General features: G+C 38.2%; 1 protein-coding gene across 1 annotated transcript; it reads left to right on the forward strand. All coding sequences in view use genetic code 11, as the record gives it.

The window, feature by feature from the left end:
- Positions 1–18,238: 18,238 nt before the first annotated feature.
- EGR_03014 (nucleolar protein c7b) lies at positions 18,239–20,142 on the forward strand (the record flags this gene model as incomplete). Its single annotated transcript, XM_024492263.1, has 6 exons — positions 18,239–18,298; positions 18,351–18,546; positions 19,065–19,177; positions 19,427–19,504; positions 19,894–20,069; positions 20,118–20,142. The coding sequence occupies 6 exons, from the start codon at positions 18,239–18,241 to the stop codon at positions 20,140–20,142; spliced, it is 648 nt and encodes a 215-aa protein (XP_024353458.1).
- Between the last annotated feature and the right edge of the window lie 763 nt (positions 20,143–20,905).

Below are 20,905 nucleotides of genomic sequence, written 5' to 3' on the forward strand. Positions count from 1 at the left end.
GCTTCCCTATTTACGGACCTTTACGAAATACAAAGGGCTGAGGATTATGATAATTTAATAAAGCAGTTGTCGTTATCGCTCCTGTAAAAGTTGCCAAAAGCCTCAAAAAGAAGCTTGAACCTGACTCCAGCAAAGGTTCCGTACATTATCAGGCGATATGATTTGCATGGCGTCGTCTGCCAATATTCAAATAAAATATAAACCAAGTTCCATTAGTAGTGAATTAAATTAATAACACTTTTTCAACCAAGATGAGGCCGTCAAAAGCAATTCATGGGCATCCCCTGAATTGGTCGCGAGACATTAGGGAAGTAGAGTTAACGAGCACATTCAACCAATTCTATTAAGCATCGTGACACTTTGTGCTTCAAATAGGTATAACGCGAACACCAGCCTTATAAGGTATATATGATGGGAAAACTACATCTTATGTCAATATTGGTTTGTTGGCCGAAGATCAGTCACAAGCCATACTCCTCTCGGTACATGTACCAGGCTTTTAAATTGGGCCATTTTGACTGTTATATTTGCCATCAAAAATTCTGATTTCCCCTGTTCTCATGCTGCCGCCGGAAACTATGAGCCAGGCAAGGGGCTCGCACGGCTTCTATAACAAAAATCAAACTGTTGAAGAAAAGTTCTCAAAACCTCTTATTCATCGCCTTACATTCCATTGCTATCTATAATACCCCCACAACAAGGCACAAGGCTGCGTATTCCACTTCTTTAAAACGTTTTTTCCTTGAGAAGCCGAGTAAAAAACTGGATTTAGACCTCTTTGCTTCCACCTCTCAATTATGTTCCATCTGCCTACGGCGTATCGCATGCAATTGTCAAGCGCCAAAAACGGTTGATAACCACTTGCCTGATAGAGACAAGATAGTATCTCCCTTCTCCATACCTAAGCGTGGTATTTTCCATAGGCAGACCTTGCAGTACGAAGCTTTGCTGCCCTGTAAGAAAAGAGCATTCTTTCTACTGATTGGCCAGCTCTTGCAGCTTCACAAAAAAATTGCTTCTGCAAACACGGTCGAGTTGTGCCTTATACTTTCCCTTATGCAGGTGGAAAGTTCTGTTACACACTAAGCAAGCAGCCACATGGAATAAAGCGAAGAGTGGCAGGTGAATCGTTTGGAAATGGATGATGGCACATTCATTTGCTTGACAAATGCTGGATTACAAAAGCGATATTTACTCACTGGTTATTCACTTTTTTATGTGGTAAAGAAGTGAAGAAGTAACTGATAGTTACTTAGGCCTCCTGTCATTCGATAATGCATAGAAGTGGGGTCCTTTGGTTCAGCTTCCACAGCAGTTCCATTTGATTTAGGCGTGAATGAATTGTTTTATAAACACAGCCTTAAATGTAACTTCCGGTAGAGTTCTTGGTTATTTAGTCTGCTTTCAATTATGTTGGCAGCTACAAGTAATTTCTCATTACTGTGAAGAATAAAGAGGCTTCTCAAATATGATGGAAGCAACTTGGAGTGGTTTATCAGTAAATCGAATTGTTTATTGGAGCCATTTCTGGACAGTACTCTCTGCCACCACATTATCCCACCGCCTCCAGATGGCATACAATGAATTTGATGGAAGCCAGTTTTGATCTTTGGAATTGCGCCATAAATTCGATTCATGAAGTATGCGAGCTCGAATAGCAGTCATTGGGGTCTACCGACAGTTTCCTGGTACGAAGGCAGATTCACAATAGAATGAAAGTAGTGGAGAGCATAATAAAGAATACCGTCCAGACGAACTGACACTTTTCTGTCGTTTCTAATACATATAAATAATCGTATGCACTTCACAAACCCTACAAGTTATAAAATGCCAGCACACTGAGCTATATGAGAAACCGCGTCGATTTATTTGGTCACTAGAGGCATAGGCTACTGAAATCGTTTCTGATCAATGATACAGTGTTCCTTAGCATGACTGTTTATTTGTTGATTGACTTAAAGTTATCAGGTCGGATAAGGAAGAAAAACGCCGGATAAGGTGCCCGTGCGACGGACATGCAACTAGTACTGCCACCAGTTGTCCATGTCTAGACGATGCGTGTTCAGACTGGTGTGTTGGCGAAGCTGCAGACTGGGGGAAACCAACAGAAACGCACCAGAAGTAGACTGAGGGCTGCAAATGCGCCCGTCCGCAAGTGCCAACCTGCCCCTACGTAACTGCTGGAACGCGCATTTATAAAGCCGAAGTTAAGGAAAGCAACAAGAATGGTTGGTTTTTAGTATTTGTTTTTAAAGTTTAAACTAACTAGCGAAAATATCAAGTTAGCTTTTTGCTCATTGAAAACTTGGGGAGTCGATGAGCCTGTTTCACAGTCTCGGGCTGGCTGCAGCTGTTACACAGGTTAGGTATGGTTGATATGTGGTTTTATACCATTGTAAGAAAAGCAAAATGTAGTTCAGGGTTGTCTAGAATTCATTTTTTTGCAATCCTTTACTGAAACCAATTACCACGATAATCTATAATGCAATGAAATGAGGCATTATCTTAGTGTTGGCCGTCCTTGGTCTTCAAAATCGCGGTAAATCAACGGAACGTTTGAAAGTTAGAAGTAAATAGTGCAAAAGAGGTGAAAGTAAGTGACAATTTCTTGAAGTACATACCCTTGAATTGGACATGAATAAGGAGGTTAATTCACATGCTTCCAACGGAATGGGAACTTCCATTCTAGGTGTTGACCCGCTTGGATGCCGAAATAGTACGTCCCTGTTTAGATGCGGCGGTCCTATTGGCCACAAAAGAATCCCTAAGTATCTCTGTAATGATTGATTTGTGGTGCATTCTATGTCAGGCAATGTTTGATAGAGAAAATAACAAATTCTTGTTTGATCGCAGATACACCCAATAGCATTAGCGACCATCTTACTGCTTACTGAGTTTGCTCTACAGTATTCACATCTGCCCTTAAACTCGGTTTATATTTCAAGATTACAAATTCATCCGGTTTTATTAATCAAACGCCCTTTAAGATATGCACCCGTGTGCCCTGTTTACGTCGAACCAAGCACTCGATGTTATTCCATTTCTTGTACACTCATTAGTAAAAGTTTGTGTGCTAGTTCTGAATGGCTTGGGAGGAAAAACATCGAAACAGGTTCACACATGAAGGCGATCCCGAGGGATGGACTATTAATAGTGTGCGGTGGCTCTCATGTGACTTTCTTCTGTGCATTTTTTTACAAATTACGAGGACGCATAAATAGAACCCTGATGAAAGGGGCCTTGGGGGTCATCATAACAAGTTCAGTGTCACATTGATTGAAGGGACAGCAAACCGCAGAAATGAGTGAATGGAATGTTTGATATAACAAATTTCAAACCGATCAAACGCGCTTCTGCCCAACTTCTCCTACTGGCTAGGGTGTAAAATCAATTCAAGAATTGGTCCTTTATTACCGGTGAATCAAATGTTAGATGCATTGAATGTTAGACCATTTGTAACATTCATGTGAACATCGAATGATTGCTCTGCGCATTTACTATATATTCTACAAGTTATCCATCACGTACTTCGGGGAATGTGATGCAATGGTCCCTTTTTATAACTATGCGAGTTACTAACAGGCTCCCTTGGATGTGTTAAGGACTAATTATGGAAGGTACCTTTTGAATGACTGGTGCATCACTTATAAACCAATAATGCCTGGAATGACTAATACTAGGAATTAAGGATGTACAAAAATGTGGAGTTAGAACTGATGACTTGCGACGGTGGATCATCCAATAAGAATAGCGAAATGGATCAGACATTATGGGTGACCGAGCACAAAGCATACGTAAAGTGGTAATAATATTATCCCGGTCTGGCATCAACTTTTCCGGTCGTATTGGGTCATACTTGACCGGAGGTCTACAAACTAACTTATGCTCTTGAAGAAGCATGTAAAAAGTTTAAATTTTGAAAAAGTACAAAATCAGGCCACATTTTGGGACCGGTTTTTTTAGAGTTTGGTGCTAGTAGGGTGTTGATGATTTACCTACTTTAAAGAGAAACTTTTAGTTTAATATACATTTAGTATACATTTGTTATGGCATTTTGTCAGCTTTGTGTGGTTCATAAAGCTTTGTAGAATAGTCAGTTTGGTGCTTAATGCAGAGGGTATGAAGCATAAAGCAAAACTCCTCACAAGACTCTTTGTACCCATAATTTTAAAATTCTAATTCTCAAACCTCCGTTTGCGCCCATACGCTGTTTGGCGCCGAACATAGCTCCAGCGAATTTCCCCCGCGATTTTATCGCTAAAATTCGTTTTCTGAAAGAGTTTTGGCGGACCACTTTTTCGATAATTCTTCTTGCATCACATTTTACTAGTGAAGTGTAAAATATTTCAGGAAATGTTTGCTATACCTTATATTTGTTTGGTTCTCAGGAGTGGTAGCAACAGTCCTTTCGTTGATGATAGGCTTTCACAGGTTTCCATAGAGAGAGCATTATGGTCTCTACTACAAACCATCGAGAACGAATAAGATGAAAAATGTTTTTTGATGACTTTGGGAGAGACAGATTCGACCAATACTTGAAGGGCTCTTACAAGCACCAATAGATAATGAAATAGTTAAAAGGAGTACATATGTTTAAAACCATTGCCACTTTGTTTCTTTCTGTACACCCACACCTGTCATTGCAAGTTCTTTAAAATATCTAACTTAATTTATTGATACTTGACTCCATCCGCTGATGTATCACATACACCTGTTTCAATTCTAGCTATGGGATTGAAAGATCATCTGAGGCTAAATGTGACAAGAGTTGATACCCCTGCATATAGTTAGATACGGGCTGACAAATGAATAACGCTCGACAATCGTTGAAAAGTTTTGCACAAACTTAAAGCTCATTTAACTTTTTATAACATTTACCGAGAGTAAAGTAATTAACTAGCAAATCAGCACATCTTATTTTTTGTTCATACCCAGATAAAGCTTAGGAATTCGCAACCATAAAACAGGAATGACCACAGAGATGCTAGCAATTCAAACTGCTTTTCTTAATTTTATGCCTTCATAAAGTATAAATGAATTTGTGAGCACCCACAACCTCCAACCTCCACCATTCCCAGTTGAGCCAAGTGATTTTGTACAAACTAATACAAAGGAAAGTCATTTATTCAAATCTAACTTTCCAAATTATGAGAATGGCTGATTTGGACAAAAATATGCACTGATATTGACAGAAGCCTAAAACAGTCGGAGGAAATTCATTCCAGTGAGATGCGAAATCGGGACCTGAGTGAGGCAGAAATTAAAAGTATATGGAACGATTTTTATCAAATAAAGTAACTAAAAGCATTGTAAGAGAGTACATTCAGCTAAACTATATTTTAAGAGAAACGGGTGGGGGTAACCGACTGTAGCTGACCTTCCATGTCATTTTAGTGGTAATCTGCTGACTTCTGGTGTGGCGAGAAGTGACTTTTTTGGTGGATCTCCATAACAAAACTAATGGATAACCAACTGTAAAGTATTCTCCAGTATTCAAACGCAAATGAATACTTCGTTTGCTATTCTAATATCAGGTCAGCACACTTCGTGGTGAAGAATGAATCGATCTGCAATTTATTTAACTAAGGGTCTAAGTGTACACAGCACTAAACTTTCTTGAAATAGTATTGAAAGCGGAAATCGTCAAGTTTGTTAAAAGATAATTTAGTGACAATACGTTTGCCACGTATTCGACGGTATTGTAATCACCCAATCTTTGTTGGAACACCACTGATTTGCTACCAAACGTGTGGTGTGGCAACGTATTTCCAACTAACTTGAAACCACCTCGTTGAAGTGGCATGCCTCAGCCTAATGCTACCACTAAATTTATTATGCAGCTGTCAGTAAACAAATTTTTTAAAATTCTTATTACTTTGGTTCACCCCACCATAAACAGGACCGAAAAAGTCTCTTCATTTTGATGGCGCCTTTTCTTTGCCCGATACATTTTCATGGTTGACGTAAGTTCGCCCCTTTTTTTCGAAATATTTCTTGTTGGTCCTTCTCTTTAAGCTCGCTTCAATAATTTGAGCTATTCTTGACCTGGATTCTCAAGGATTAGTGGAGGAAATTCATGTCTTCCAACGACTTTAATTCGGGTATTTGAATTTAAAATTTGTTTCATTTTTTATGGACGACATTCTGAAAAGAAGTTTTGGAATTTTTCGAGAAAACACTTATTGCATAACTGAATTTGCCAAAAATCGAAGGAAAATTATTTAAATCACCACTTTAGGAGGAAATTCCGACTTACGGCTTTGAATCATAAGAATGCATTGCGGAGAAATTTTAGAAAAAATCAGAAATCCGACTATCGTTGTGAGGCGTATAAAACAGCTTCAGTTTACTAACTTTCTACCTATGGAGCACGTTACTTTCGCTAGTGGTCCTTTCTACGCAAGCGACAAAGGTAAGGTAATGAAGACTAGGTAAAAAAATTAAAAACACACTAGGTATCACAGTAATAAGCTAGAGTAAAATTCTTAAACCACAACCCCACAAAAGTTGAGATCGCAAAATAACTCAGAACTTCAGAAGAATTGAAGTTAAAATTTAGCATTGCTACTGCCACCGATGGTTAATGGTTCTCTAAATCTGCGCTGAGGGCGAGATTTTCACACGAAAAAAGTGACTGATCACACAAACGGCTGAATTGTAAAACTTGAATAGGCCAAACGAAGCGTTTCGAGGTCCTGCGTCACTCAGTGAAGAAATACGACGCAGTGATCTGGTGCCTTGTTTTTCCGCCTCACCTACACACGCAAGTCAGTTTCCATTACCGGGAAATCGCAACATGATGTGAAATGCATTACATCGAATGCAACGTAGGATGAGGTAGAAGTTTCAATGAATCCTAGATAAACTAAACTTTTAAGATTTTTGTTAATCCAGTTATATTCTTGTTATTTAAAATCAAAAATCACGTTTATACGATGCCTCCTAGTAACAACGTTGGCATCCTGTTTGAATCCGTGAGTTATTTGCGCCATGGGCAAATCAAGGCGATCTGTGTAAGAAACGATGGCATGATGAATAGCATAAAATTAATAAGAAATAGTGGTAGTGTATAAGTGGGATTCTGATAGCCGGCAGAGCACATCGCTTCCGAAAGCACTTACTATTGGCGAATCTAAAATATGTATTTTCTGAGTTAGCAATTGGGCCGAACTCTTTGGAGGATCAGAAAGGACATGATCAATGGCAGCAAGAGAAATTAGTTGACGAAGGCACCTTTGTCAATGAACACAATTAATACCGACTGAGATACACAATGGAAAATGTAAATAGAGGTGTAAGATAGACAAATTTTGTCAGAATAATTAACGCAATTTCAAATAATTAGGCTATTCATATGAGTGAACTTTTACTTTAAAAAACACTCAGCTGAAAAGTCTACAAAATTGTTCGCGATTTGCCAAAATGCTCACCTTTAGTGCAACAAGCTTAGAGATGGGGTGCAAAATTAAGCCTCTGTCAGGAGGTTCCTGAGAAAATAACCAAAATCAAAAAAGATTAAAATCTTTTGGAGGAACCACGAAAACCACATTTTTAAAGAACAGTGGAGGCGTACAATAAAGAGACCTTGATTTAGGACAAAGAGAGTGTTACAGAGCCCCTGAAACAATTAGAGTTGACGAGAGAAGGTAGGGAAAATAGGAATAATGCCTTAGATTGTACACCCAAATTAATACCCGAAGTATCAAGGAGAGTCACAAGACTAGATTTATAATAATTTGCTATGTTACGCTTTGCGAGTGTTCAATGAAGAGTGATTTCTGAGTGTTGGGTTTAAATCAAGACTGCATTTATATTAATGGGATTTGATCAGCTGCTTTCGACATTTGTGGAAGGAAGCAGAATCTATATACAACACTCGGTTACAAAGTGGAAAATACGTTAAAACAATTCTGACAATGGAGCACGCTTTGAATTGATACAGCTCCTCATTATGAAGACTGCATTTTAGGGTATTTTTGAATAAACCCAATTAGGCCACTCATAAACTTAGGCAGAAATTCATGTCTGGGATTTTGTTAGTTTTTAGCTTAAGGAGTAATTAAAACCACTTTAAAACTAAATAGCTTTTTAACTAAACAATATGATTAGCTACATGCGCTTACAATTTTTGAAGCGGTTTGAAATGTAAATAGCAATTTCCGGAATGTCATCAAATTCATCTTCGAGTTTTATTTCCATTTCTGCCTACCAATTCAGGTACAGTTGAAAATTTCGTCAAGATTACCAACTGAAACCATAAAACAGGTCTTTGTAATTAAACATGGTGATGAAAATAACTAGCTCACCTCCTTTTTGAATGTTGGCATTCGAAATCAACGAATAGAAATGGCTGTCAGACACACGGAGTCTTTTGAGCCTTATCCTCATTCATTGTGCCTAATATAGTCTCATGGGGTTGCGTAATTTAAATCAACAACTGTTTGTGCGTAGTTTATTTCTGCGAGTAACCTCGTGCTTCCTTCATAAATGATCACAGCTGAGATGGGATTTTAATGCTGAGAATGTAGGCAAGAACACCTAGAGGCAACCAAGCACACAACGTTGAGTAAGTCGGATACCGTTCACCTGGTGCAATTCATTAGCCGCAGTAGGATGTTTCTAGGGCACACCAAAATGGGATTCCAGTGGTAGCTGTGACGACAAAACAGGACTGATATACAAAAACGCGATTCCTTACAAGTGCAAATGATAAAAAAGAGGCAGGAATAAGTGCATTGGAATTTGACATTGACGAATGTACAAATTCGATTTGCCAGTCTAGTACACGCTTTTCAGCTCTACACAGTTGGGAAAATTCAAGAGAGTGAATATTTTTTATCGCATGCGAAATTTACACCATGATGGGTACGAAACGCAGACGACCATTTGGACTGAAAGTGGCACATTTACCATCACTAGTAATGTTTCCAAATATTTTACCTCAGAAATCCACAGTCTAGGAGGTTTTGTGCAGAGGCTTTGGAGACGCACAAAAAGACTCTACTTACATCAATTCAGGGCGAAATCGTTTCATGCTTGGAAGTTCCAATGTGCAAAAATAATAAAGGTGAGTACACTGAAGTATTTCATCAGTAAACACAAAGCTAAGTAGTCTGTAATGCTGGAATTCTAGCTTTCCTTCTGATGCTTAGCCGCAAGATAATAATTTATAAAGTAACAATTTGCCTCAACGCCAGTTACAGCGGGCATGAAAAGTGCATCAGTTTGGACGAGAGTACGAGTGAGCTGCAGACTCTGTTTTGCTGAGTCTTGTCTCCACCTGCTGCACTTTTGGGTCACGAGGTTGTCTGAAAGTCTGCATACAGGGCGTCTCGACGTCTATTCTCGAGTGACTCATAAAAAGTATCAAAACGAAAATAGAGATGCCGCTAAGCCGAACAAAGCTAGGTAATGTCCTCTGTGTATGGATCTCTGATCAAATGAAGAAAAGAGATTTCATGATAAGCATCTACACAACCACTATTTGTTACGAGTGTTGCAACAATTTTACCCGTATTTTATGTCAGGTCCGTCAAGACTCATCAATAAGAAAGTGAATAAATAGGCAGGGAATAATAGTGTGGATAAATAGGTTTCCTATTTCATGTCACGTTACAGGTACTTTGGTTAGAGGCTGATTTATCACACTGTTTTTGTGCCAATAGTTCTCAAAAGTTTTGATGGAAGACTGTGGCAAACAATTTCATGCGTTTTGTATTTAATAACCTAGTTTCACTGCTTGGACTGCAACACATTCTATCATTCTATTCCCGAAGGAGCAAATGTTGTGGAGCGAATGGTTAAAAGAGAAATTGCGTAAGCGGAACACGTGACAGTCAGTTGTAAAGGTTGGGCCTTGTTGTGAAAAATGGTTTGACTGTCGTCTGAATTAATCATGAGTCTAGCCTTATTATTCAGCATTATTCAAACCTCTTCAGGAAAGCAGTGATGTGCATCTCTTTCTTTTTTTTCACATGGCTAATAGGGATTGTAGTAGACAAGCTAGGGCGACAAAATTCAATAACTAAACTATTTTCAGGTGAATTATAGACAGAGGGTCCCAACAACCCAAAGTCAAATTTTCAAAACGGTATTTAATTAGTAGAAAAACTATGTAGGCACTAATATGCTTTCCCATAGTAGATCGGATAAGACTTTATCACCTATGAATAAGGAAAATGCGAAATCAACTTTTGTTATTTATAAGATTTGTTTGACTAAGTAGAGTGGTAACTGGATATAAATAATCGTTCTCAAGCCGGTCTGTCAGCCTTGTTTAGTTATGGAGTCGCAGTCCAAAATTGCAAGTCACGTTCAGTCATGCGTTTTTGTGTTCTCCGCATTAATACATTCCTTTTGTGGTATTAGATGAGTGAGAATGTGAGTTGACAGGTCACATTTCTCTGACAATCCCGTTCAATATTAAATACACTTTTTTAACTTCCTGCTTCTATGTATCCCTCTAGGGACGTCAAAAAAGCCTCAAAATCCTATTTAGTAGTAAGCGATAGATATTTACTAGCGACGTAAGGGTCAATGAAAATATTCAGATTGAAAATTAGAGATTCTGATACCCCAGTTAAGACTGCCACCATATGTGCTTTTATATGCTACAACCTCACGGTTTTGCCTGTTTAAATTTACATTTGTTTCCGGGATTAGAATATGAAAATAGTCGTGAAGAATTAGCACTAATGGAATCTGTGCTCAAAGTAAACTTGGGTCCAGGGAGGGCGATTCTACGAAAGCGGAGAGGAAAAAGAGTCTTTGCTCTGTGGGCTTTCAATAGCATTCATGAATATCAAAGAACTAATCAACTTGGTCAGATTGCTAGGTGTGGGTAAGGGGGAAGAAGAGGAAAAGAAAGGATATTTATGAATGCTTTATCTGTATTTTGAAATAACAGCATTCTCAGTATAAGGGCACGGTGGTATAAATTGTAGTTTCCTGAATTTAGAACAAATTTAAGCCTTAGTCGTTTGCTTGACTGCATAATATATACATATATTCCCTGTTATTCTAATTTTAAAGGTAGAAAACTTGGACATTAACCCTTCAACCCTATGGTTGAAGCAGATCAACTAACATTTATTTACCACCTAAGGTGACATGTGACAGTCAATCTGGCAGATTCTAGCGTCCGGTTTGGTTTTCGTGTGGGCCAAGTGTACGGGTGGTGTGGTGGCCTATATATATAGACGAAGCGAAGGGTGACCGCAACCACGTGAACAGAAGAGCCAGCGTGGTTAGATGTACAGTTGAAACAAATGTCGTTCTGCCACAACACGTCCGATGTTATTACAAAGCAAAAATGAATCCATTTCATACGTTGTGGAATTACGGAAGTTGTGTTCACAAACATTGTTTAAAAAGTTGTAAAATTTAAAAAGGCCAAGAAGGCCGAATAGCAAGTAATCGGACATAACCTATCTGACTGTAAGAAACTAATCAACGAAATACAAATGAAGAGCATCTTATAAACATAAACAAACGTTTACCTAACAGAAGTAGTTTTTTAATCGAAGCACGAACGCGAAAACTCATAATTTAATAAATGCAAACGAAAACAAGCTTTATCATCACCCTGCATTTGTTGGAGAACTCAGGAACTTCAATTAGGTTGAACATTGTCCACAGTTTAAATAATGCAGTTGCAAAGCTCTTTCCGGAGCCTCCATAAAAAGAAATGCAATGTGATTCTATCAGCTTACAGTTACTTTAATTCTTTGCGGAAACAAACCCATCTACATGCTTACCTTTAAGGCATTTTTAGTAGTTAAGTAGTTACGCTTGGACTTGTAATAGCCGTCAGATAAATTTGATACATGTCAATCTGAGGCTAGGTTTAGTGCCAGGGGCAATTAGTCCCACATATTTCACTTATTTTATTAAGTGCATTTCATTTTGATTCGTGAATTGCAGCCATCTCTGTGGGCCATCAGGTGTCCGTTTAGCACATTAATGTGTCCTAAAATCATGCTCGATTTTCGTCAATGAATGAAGACGCGTTAAGAAAGTTTTCGGATTCTTAATAAATATGCTTTTGGTTTTCCGGTTTTTTGGTGAAGCGTTTCCTTTGAAGGTAGCAGAAACGTTGTAGGCAGTTTTTAATGGTGACAGTGAATCGCAAAGGAAATGTCGCCTAGTTCCATGAAATGAGCCGCGCATGGCGAGCGTTACATTAGAGGCGCATCAAGTGACGCTAATAAATGGAAATAAAGAACGATTCTCATGCGTACTTCATCGGAAAAGGAAGGGAGTCCATGTGCTATTAAATAAGAAAATTTCGGGAATATGAAGCAAAACTCAGTAAATTATTTGGTATACTCCATGTCATGGCGCCATTTCAGATGATTTTGGATTCTATGAAGGGCTCGTTCGTGCGCTGGTTTCAAAATCCACGAACTTTAAATAAAACATCAACTTGAGGAATCCTTGTTTTACTTTGTAACTCTGGATATTTAAACAAATACCCTTTGAACTTTGTCACAGGGGCGTAATATGACACTCGTGTATGTGTGCACATATAATAATTTATATTTAAGGTTAGCAGTTCAGCAAAACACATGCTTGACTCCATCCGACGATTTCATCTTGCTTGGCCTGGAGTACGCAGATCAATCAACGGTACCTTGGCCTGTCACTAAACCAGCTTGTTTATTACCACAACTAATTTTAAAGTTCGTGAGAGACAGGATTAACAAGCCTGCTAAGTCAAGATCATGCACGCAAAAGGAAGAGCTTAATGAGTAATTTTGGGGCAGAATATTCGAAGAACACTTGGTAAATTATTTTTGTGAATAGGGCAAAATTATGTAAAATAATATAAAATTCAGACATCGGTTTAGAGAAGTACCGGTAGACTGAGCTAAGCTAGTTTTTTTTTTCATCTTAAATTTAGGGATAGCCTCAACCAAAATTTGATGCTTTTATGAGGTAAACCACTGGGTAATTCATACACAGCGCTACACCGTACCCACTGATGGCTGGTTTGCAGGATTGACAATCAACACAAAGATCGCCTTTCCGTGATGTAATATGAAAAGATTGTTTGGTTCCACGCTTAAACACTTTTAGGGAAAAATGGCGAAGACAAGATATAAATTTGTCCAACTAGCCATAAAAGGACAAAAGTTTAATAAAAAAACCAAAAAGATTTTCCTCTGACGCCATCAGCCGACTTATTGCACTAGCTCAACAGATCTTAGATAATGCCTTTACAGACAAATGACGATCAAGTCTCATATAGTGCAAATGATTTCTGAAATCTCTTCCAGTACTTCCACAGTTATCTGCAAATAAACAGTTCTAATAAATTAATGAAAGTCCTGCTCCTTTGAAAATGAAAAATAAAATATTTTAATTTGAGTGTATTAATGAGAGACAAAAACTTCAACAAGACTGCTGAAAATAGCTGTGCGCAATAGCCAGCAGTCCCTTTTGTAAATGCATTGTGAAACGGAATTCCCTCAGCTAATGCTTGTCCACTAGACCTACTCTAAATTCGTAAAAATCTCTCACTAAAAATTTAATGTCAGAAGGCATGGAAACTCACATTTCGTCACCAAATAGTAACGCAATTTTACGATCTGGTAATAAAAAGTGAACATATAGATGCTCTGGGACGTCACAATTCTGAATGCAATATGGATATTGGGTGCATCCAATCCTTAAGTGAGAGTATAAGGAAGGGTTGAAAATGCAGCCCTGAGCAAACCTAAAGCCACCAATAAACATAGTAAATAAAGAAACGTTGACTGAATTTTAGATTGCCTTGTACATCAACGCAGATAAAACCAAAAATAAAATTATTTTAGGTGGGCCGTATTTAAAAAAATGGGTTGAGCAACCGCGATTTCCAAATTCAGCCATTCCCGAAAACTAAACCGATGTTTTAATCTTGAATTTGTGTTCGGCACTGTCTATGCTCAATTTGTATCTCAGCGGATGACTGACTCGCTCACAAACGCACAAGCTTACGGCTTGATTCTTCCGACTTTCAAGTTCATGCCTTCTCCACAAAAACGAGTAATACAGACTTCATGAGCGAGCAGCAAACAGTTAAAACTAGCTTCCTCATCTTATTTAACAATTTTAAATTGCAAACCGCCATGATTTATGCTGGTTTAAGAGCCATGAGGTTCTCATTTCCCTGTCAAGAACCGCAGGGGAGAATTTCTACACTTCTATGTATACCTATGCATTCCCATTCATTGATTCTCAGGCTCCATTGTTAAGGGCAAATTCATATGGCACCATTTCAGAGGCTTAGAGAAGGCGCCTTTGATCTGAGTTGCGATGTTTGTAATGAACGCATTCATTATGGGAGACGTGAAAGACTTTTGTTTGTCAGGCGTACCAATGCAACAAACAGGTTTCTTGACCTGTGTCAGAAAAATGGGGTGAAAAATAAACTAGACGAGGTTAAGAAACTGTAGCCTACAAAATGAAAGCTTATATTTTATGCGAAAAATCTGCTTCTGCCATAAATGAATAGATTTCCAAGTTGGTTCTTATAAAATGTTACTAAGAAAATGAGTGAAATACATAATTTGAGAACCACCAAAAAATATTTCTTTCCACCGTAGGTAATTTTCCTTAAAATTCTTGCATTATTACCAATTACTTATCCTTGAAGCCTTAGTTTAAGCTCGAGTATTGGCCTTGCCCAGTATTTCTGGGCAAAATTCTGACTACTATGGAGAAATGTGTCAAAAAGACCAGAACAATCGGGGAAAACAGTTGGAAGGATCACAATTTTAATTGCTTTTAATGTGATGTTTTTGAGATCCCCCACCTTTGAAATGACACTTTTCTTTGGCATCAGATGCCAAAATCCACACCTAGTTATCCTAAGAATCAGGAAGGTTTCTTTAGTCCTCTGAGAGTTTTGGAACAATTTGCAAAACGGTCAGTAGGAGTCAAAGCACTGAAAATAAACTTGGCCTTACAAAGTTTTTTTCGCAGTTGATCAACAGTGTTGCAGCATGGCTAACTGATGGTCGACAACTGATGGATTGCCAGTTTGGTTTCCATGTGATCCCGCATAGTATTGATATCGTTGTTATCAATTTCTGTTCACGGAACAAGTGATCATTTGTGATAACTAGCCAGAAGTAACCAGAACTTGTCGATAAAAATCGGCCCCGATGCAGATACGGTACTTGAGGATGGAAGATTTTAGAGCCTGCTGTGTGCGCTTGGGCGGGTAACTGAATCTTCAAATCAAGCATGGTGACAACTGCTATTTATTTAAAAGTAGTATTGCTATTTCGGGTAATCATCTTAGGTATATGTAATCAAAATGGACCCAAAACTTCACTGACAACTCATTCTTAGTCACTGATAGCCAGTGTACGTAATCTTCAGGTAAAAGCAAAATCTAGAAACTCATATACAGCAGGGATTTTCCTCTGAAACACTTTTTGTAGAAAAAAAAAATGAATGGCTTCGTGATCGATGGAATTCAATCACGTGCAGGGTGCTAATGCAACTAACGCGCCCCGTCTGTGTAAAAGCGCTTAAGTGCCCTGCAAATGGGGAATTCTAGGAGCGAACCCAAATACAGAACGCGTCTATCGAAAGAATTTAATCTCCAAGGCTCACATGAGAGATTTGAGGTGAAGAAAAAATGCCTACAGTCCCAGCGAAAGGCCCACGTGATCCGCCTTCAGGGCTAAGCCACCGGAATACTAATGGGGAGAGAGAAATTGGTGATGAATGGGATGTGGGACATGGGAGCATGGACAACACATCGACCTCATGCATACAATGTGGTTTTACAGCGAGGATCGAGACCTTTTATCAACGACGCATTTACGGCCATTTGGCTAGCCGTACAAAGACTTCACAATATCACCACTTTCAGAAAGTTACCAAAAATAAAAGTAAGCGCCAATCATATTTCCAAAAACGGTCCGCCTCATTCAGGTGAAAATAATTCCGACTCATGGGAAAGACTGCATTACTACAAATCTGTTTGCCGATTTACTAATTTAACCCAGAATAAACATGTGGCCTCCGTAAACGGCCAGGAGGGTGCATTAATTTTTCAGAAAATTCCCAACTATGGCGGGGAATTAGTGCCTTAGGAAAGAGAGTAGCGATTAGCTAAATCAATCAACCAATCAGACTTTTGCCATCTGACGTCAGCAGAGATTAGCAAATGTATTTTATAAAATTGCAAACTTTAATCAGATTAAACAAAAAATTGACTTAAGACGATTCGGACCAAATTAATCTAAGCAAGATTTCGACTACCCCCTAAAATAATAAGTGAGTGACGCATGCCCGTTTAATGGTGGATGTCAAAACATTTAGACGAGCTATATTAAAGTTCTCCTTCATAATTGGAGTTTATAGGGAGGCATTTTATATGGACAAGGGTGTGGAGATAGTTATGCCTCTCCAACAACGTGAGCCGCAAGCAAATTGTCAACACAAAATATTCAACATTGCAAACCATGTGTAATACGATAGTGGTTTATCCCTCGGTTCTGGTGAGGCGCCACTTTTGTACTTCGAATTAGCCCCCTTGTACCTCGTTGGGTGGGCTGGCCTTTTGGGTTATGCCAATAGCCCAGACACCTTCTCCGTGCTGAATATATATATTCTGCCCGAGTATTTTGTCTTCTTTCGTCTTCAGGGAGTCTCGGGACGCTACACATGACCATGCAAGACAATGAAGCGGTGATGTACACCTAATTAACCAAAAGACACCTAATAAAAACATGGATTTTTTTAAAACACATAACATAGCATAGAATATTGGAACATTTTACAGGTGCAATTTTAGAACGTGACACTGCCTGTAGATTACACTTATAGCCTCTTGGCTTCCTTGGAAAACTTGAGTAGGCACATAAACACGTAGTGAGTAAATGTGGGCTAGCAGTATATTTGCACTAAGATAAAGGGGAAAAATCGAGGCAAAACGTTGACCTTAATATAGATAAAATAACCAGGTGCAACGACACTTGAGGAAAAGAAGCGAAATCAGGTTATCTCGTAGAGAGTGCTAAGGTGAAATATAGCGTCCCAAGACTCCCTGAAGACGAAAGAAGACACAATGCCCGGACAAAATATATATTCAGCGCAGAGAATGTGTCTGGGCTACTGGCATGGCCCGAAGGTCAGCCCACCCAACAAGATACAAGAAGGCTAATTTAAATCACAAAAGTGGCGCCTCACCAATACCGAGGGATAAACCACCATCGTCTTACAGATATGTTGTCAATTTCTACTTATTAGCACTTTATAACAGGAATAAATCATGAGTGAAACCATTATTATACTGCCAATAATTAAAAATGATTGACAGCTATAGCTAAAAAAAGTAATCGCATTTTAGGATTAAAGATTTTTGCCTATTTCCCCTACTCTTTTATACAAGGAAGTGAATATATTTCAGAGGAGTGTAGATTTTTGGAGCTCTAATGCACACATGTGGCAAGATTAAAAAATCCAACTGCAGACTTACGATAACGTACGTGTTTTAAAAGGCTTATGCAGTGTTGAGAGATTCATTTAAGGACATTGTTAGTTTTTGTTTATATGGACCAGATTGTCAAATTATGACCCTTTAAAATTTTGCGGATTGGAGCAATCTTGCGCGCAAATAGGTTACTGAATGGTCACTGATCATTGTAAAACCGCTTAGAATAGTTACATGGTATGTTAAAAGTAATCGCTAATATCACGTTTTTGATTTAACTTAATGCAACGCCACCAAAACATGTACTTGAGCTTTATATAATTGAATGTTTGACCAACCATCAGACTTTAAATTTATCTTTCGTAATCTAAAAGAGTAATACGTGCAATTTATAAATTTTACCTCAATACTAAGGTGTGTGTGCATCTTGTTTGCAAAACTTAAGAATTCTTGCAATTTTTTATGATGGGAGATTGCCTTCTCATTGGCAAATAATATTTCAAATTTATAAGACAGGAATAATATCTTAGACAACTTAAGGCTTGCACTAAAGGCATGTGGTAGTACCTACTTAGAAAATTTGATTTTTTTAACGTTACTTTCTGGCACTTTCAACTGTTAATAGGCCGATGCGTAGTCACCAACCATTCTAAACGTCGCTATTTGACTGAGGCGTAAGTCAACAAAAATTCGATGCTTTAATTTCTTCATTCAGAATACCCCTTTCTAGGACTCTTGTCATCTTTTAATCAGTATTGAAATGCGACTTTTTGGAACTTTGAAAAAGAGCGCAAGCTGTTGAAGATGGATGTTGCACATGTTCAGGTCTCTGATGAAGAACTCAAAAAACGGGCTTTCTATATCGTAAGAATGAAAGCTTGAACTGCAAACAGGTTTATTTGCCTTATTTGTTTAGGTAGAAAGTGGTGATTCTCTTGCAAGCATCGCAGCAAGGTTTGATTTAACTCCTTCTCGCCTATGCCAGATAAACAAACTCCGGAGCAATCATCTTTTTACTGGTCAACGTTTAAAGGTAGGTAAAGAAGAATTTGGGTGCCAAAAAGCAAAAGATGGGACTGCGGAACAAACCGAGGACCCTTGTGACTTCCAAGGTATAGCTTAGGACGAATAGTTATGGGTGAACTTGGAGAGTTCATTTCAAAGTTTGCTCTTTTAGTATTGTCTGACTGTTTATATAAATTATTTAGAAATGTTTGATTTAAATATAAAAGCTTTGTGCCATTTCTGCAAGTGCTTAACTAATGTGAGAATATTGAATAAATTCGTACTATTTATTTAAAATGATGGTCTTTGATGAATGTTTGAAAGGCAACAATATAAATTTCTTTTTAACAACAGTTTATATGGATGATATTTCTAAGATAATTTAACTTGTCAGCTGGACTTTGAGGCAGTAAAGTGGTGGAAAAAATTAGATCAGCTTAGGACACTAAATTAATCAAAAATTAATTTGCTTTAGTTGAGTCACACAGACATTCGTTGCATCGCGATTGTATCTTCAAGGTTTTCTTAACTTGTCGATGCAATTTTCTTCGCCCTTAGAGTATTGTATTGTAGTGATCAATTAGTAATAACTGCGAGGATATTGGGTGCTCTTCTCATATTTTAGCTACAAACGTTGTAGCAGCCGCGCCTTCTCAGGAAAAAAGGTATAGACAAATATTCAAGCGACTTATTGGAGTAGAGTGGTTGGAAAAGTCACGCACAGTCAAAGTCGTCCAGGTGAGAACAAGAAGTGAACAATTACTTAGATTGATTCGTGCTCAAAGTACGTGGTAAAAAGACTCACCGCCTGCGGAACTTTCTTTCCATTCAAATTCTATGCCTTGATCTGCATATAGCTTTATTCTTGATGGAATAAATATTATAGGACTTAGTATTTTTCATGCATAGTTTGATAAATTCTGTACGTTGCCTCTTCAGTAAGTTGATATGCACTTGACTGACAATACCGTCTTTTTGACCACTTAGGCTGAAAACATCAAAACCAATGATGCCTTAGCTGCTGGCCGCCTGGAAGTAGATGCACGATTTTGCCACGATTTGCATGTGAGATTTGTCGTTTCTCAAGACCTCTCTGAATATTTACTGGTGAAAATGCTAATTTTCATTAAAGTTGAGCTATCAAAAAGTAAGAGCAGTTAAACGTTGGATGGGAATACGCTTTATTACAATAGCAAATTTGTTAAAGACAAAATATGATTTTTAATAGCCACAGGAGCAAAATTCTACAATCTGACCTCAAATAAACTGTTTACTTTAAAATATTTGAATGGCTCTCATATCCAAACAGCAAAACCTTTTTCAAGATTTAAAAGGATTTGTCCACCTATCCCTTGTATTTATTTATCGATATAACAGTAGACAAAAGGAAAAACAAGTGGAATCATCCAAAAGTGGACTACAGATGCCAGATATGTGTAATTTTGCGTTTGCAGAGATGCGTTAGGGGAACATTGATCGCTACCATTGAGACCATCATGTTTCTACCGTTGAGCGAATGTGAGCATACGGCTGCTCTTTGCCAGGCAGCCATGGAAATGCGCTACGAAAATGTTCGTTCTGTTGCTGCATATGATGACGCCTCAGTTTTTGTCTTCACAAAGCGACCGAGGTAAGCACCAGCGGTCCTTCTCCTCTAATGCAATTCTTCATTCCATAGACCACTTTCTCTCTCCAGTACCTAACTATTATTATTGTTATCAGATCAGACTCACTCAAATTCTACCTACCTCTTACTTTTTCGATTTTTAAAACCTTTACTTTAAGAGAGAATCAGGAATGAATCAACCGAAGACGATGACAAATAAATATGCAAAGAAGAAGAATTAAAGGTAGTGGAATAAACGGAGAAGTTTGGACTTAGCAAAGATCGTAATATAACCATTTTAGACTTGTAACGCACATCAACTAAAAGCTCTCAAATTGATGTGTTTAATTATAAACTGACCATAGATTTAAGTGGTTAAGCATGAAAGCCAGTAGTAAATAAAGCACGTTGTTGAAAAATTTGTGACGATTTTTTGCAATTAGGATAAAAAGGTTTATTTGCAAAAGGCCAACAGAGGTTAAAAATGTTAAAGTTTGGGTAATTTTTCTTCCAGGCCTGTTAATATGAAGTTCTTACATGAAGACACTTGCTAAAAGTGTTACCTGTTATAATTACTTCCACATGCCCAGATTACTGAGACAATGCGCCGACGGCCCCCCCTCTGAGGAAATTGAGCACCACATTCTTTCCACGGCTACGTTTTCATCAAGCACCATAGCACCGGGTGAAGGCAAGTTCTTTAACTATTGGACTTGATTACGTCATGCTTCTTGCGTCCATTTGAATGCTTTCCAGATGAAATAATGATAACTCATAATGCAGTTGTTGTGATAAACGACTACGAAAACCATAAGTGGTGCCACAAACTAATATCCATAGATACTAACACAAACTGGTAG

Source organism: Echinococcus granulosus, assembly GCF_000524195.1.
Source record: "Echinococcus granulosus chromosome Unknown EG_S00014, whole genome shotgun sequence".
Classification (NCBI taxonomy): domain Eukaryota; kingdom Metazoa; phylum Platyhelminthes; class Cestoda; order Cyclophyllidea; family Taeniidae; genus Echinococcus; species Echinococcus granulosus.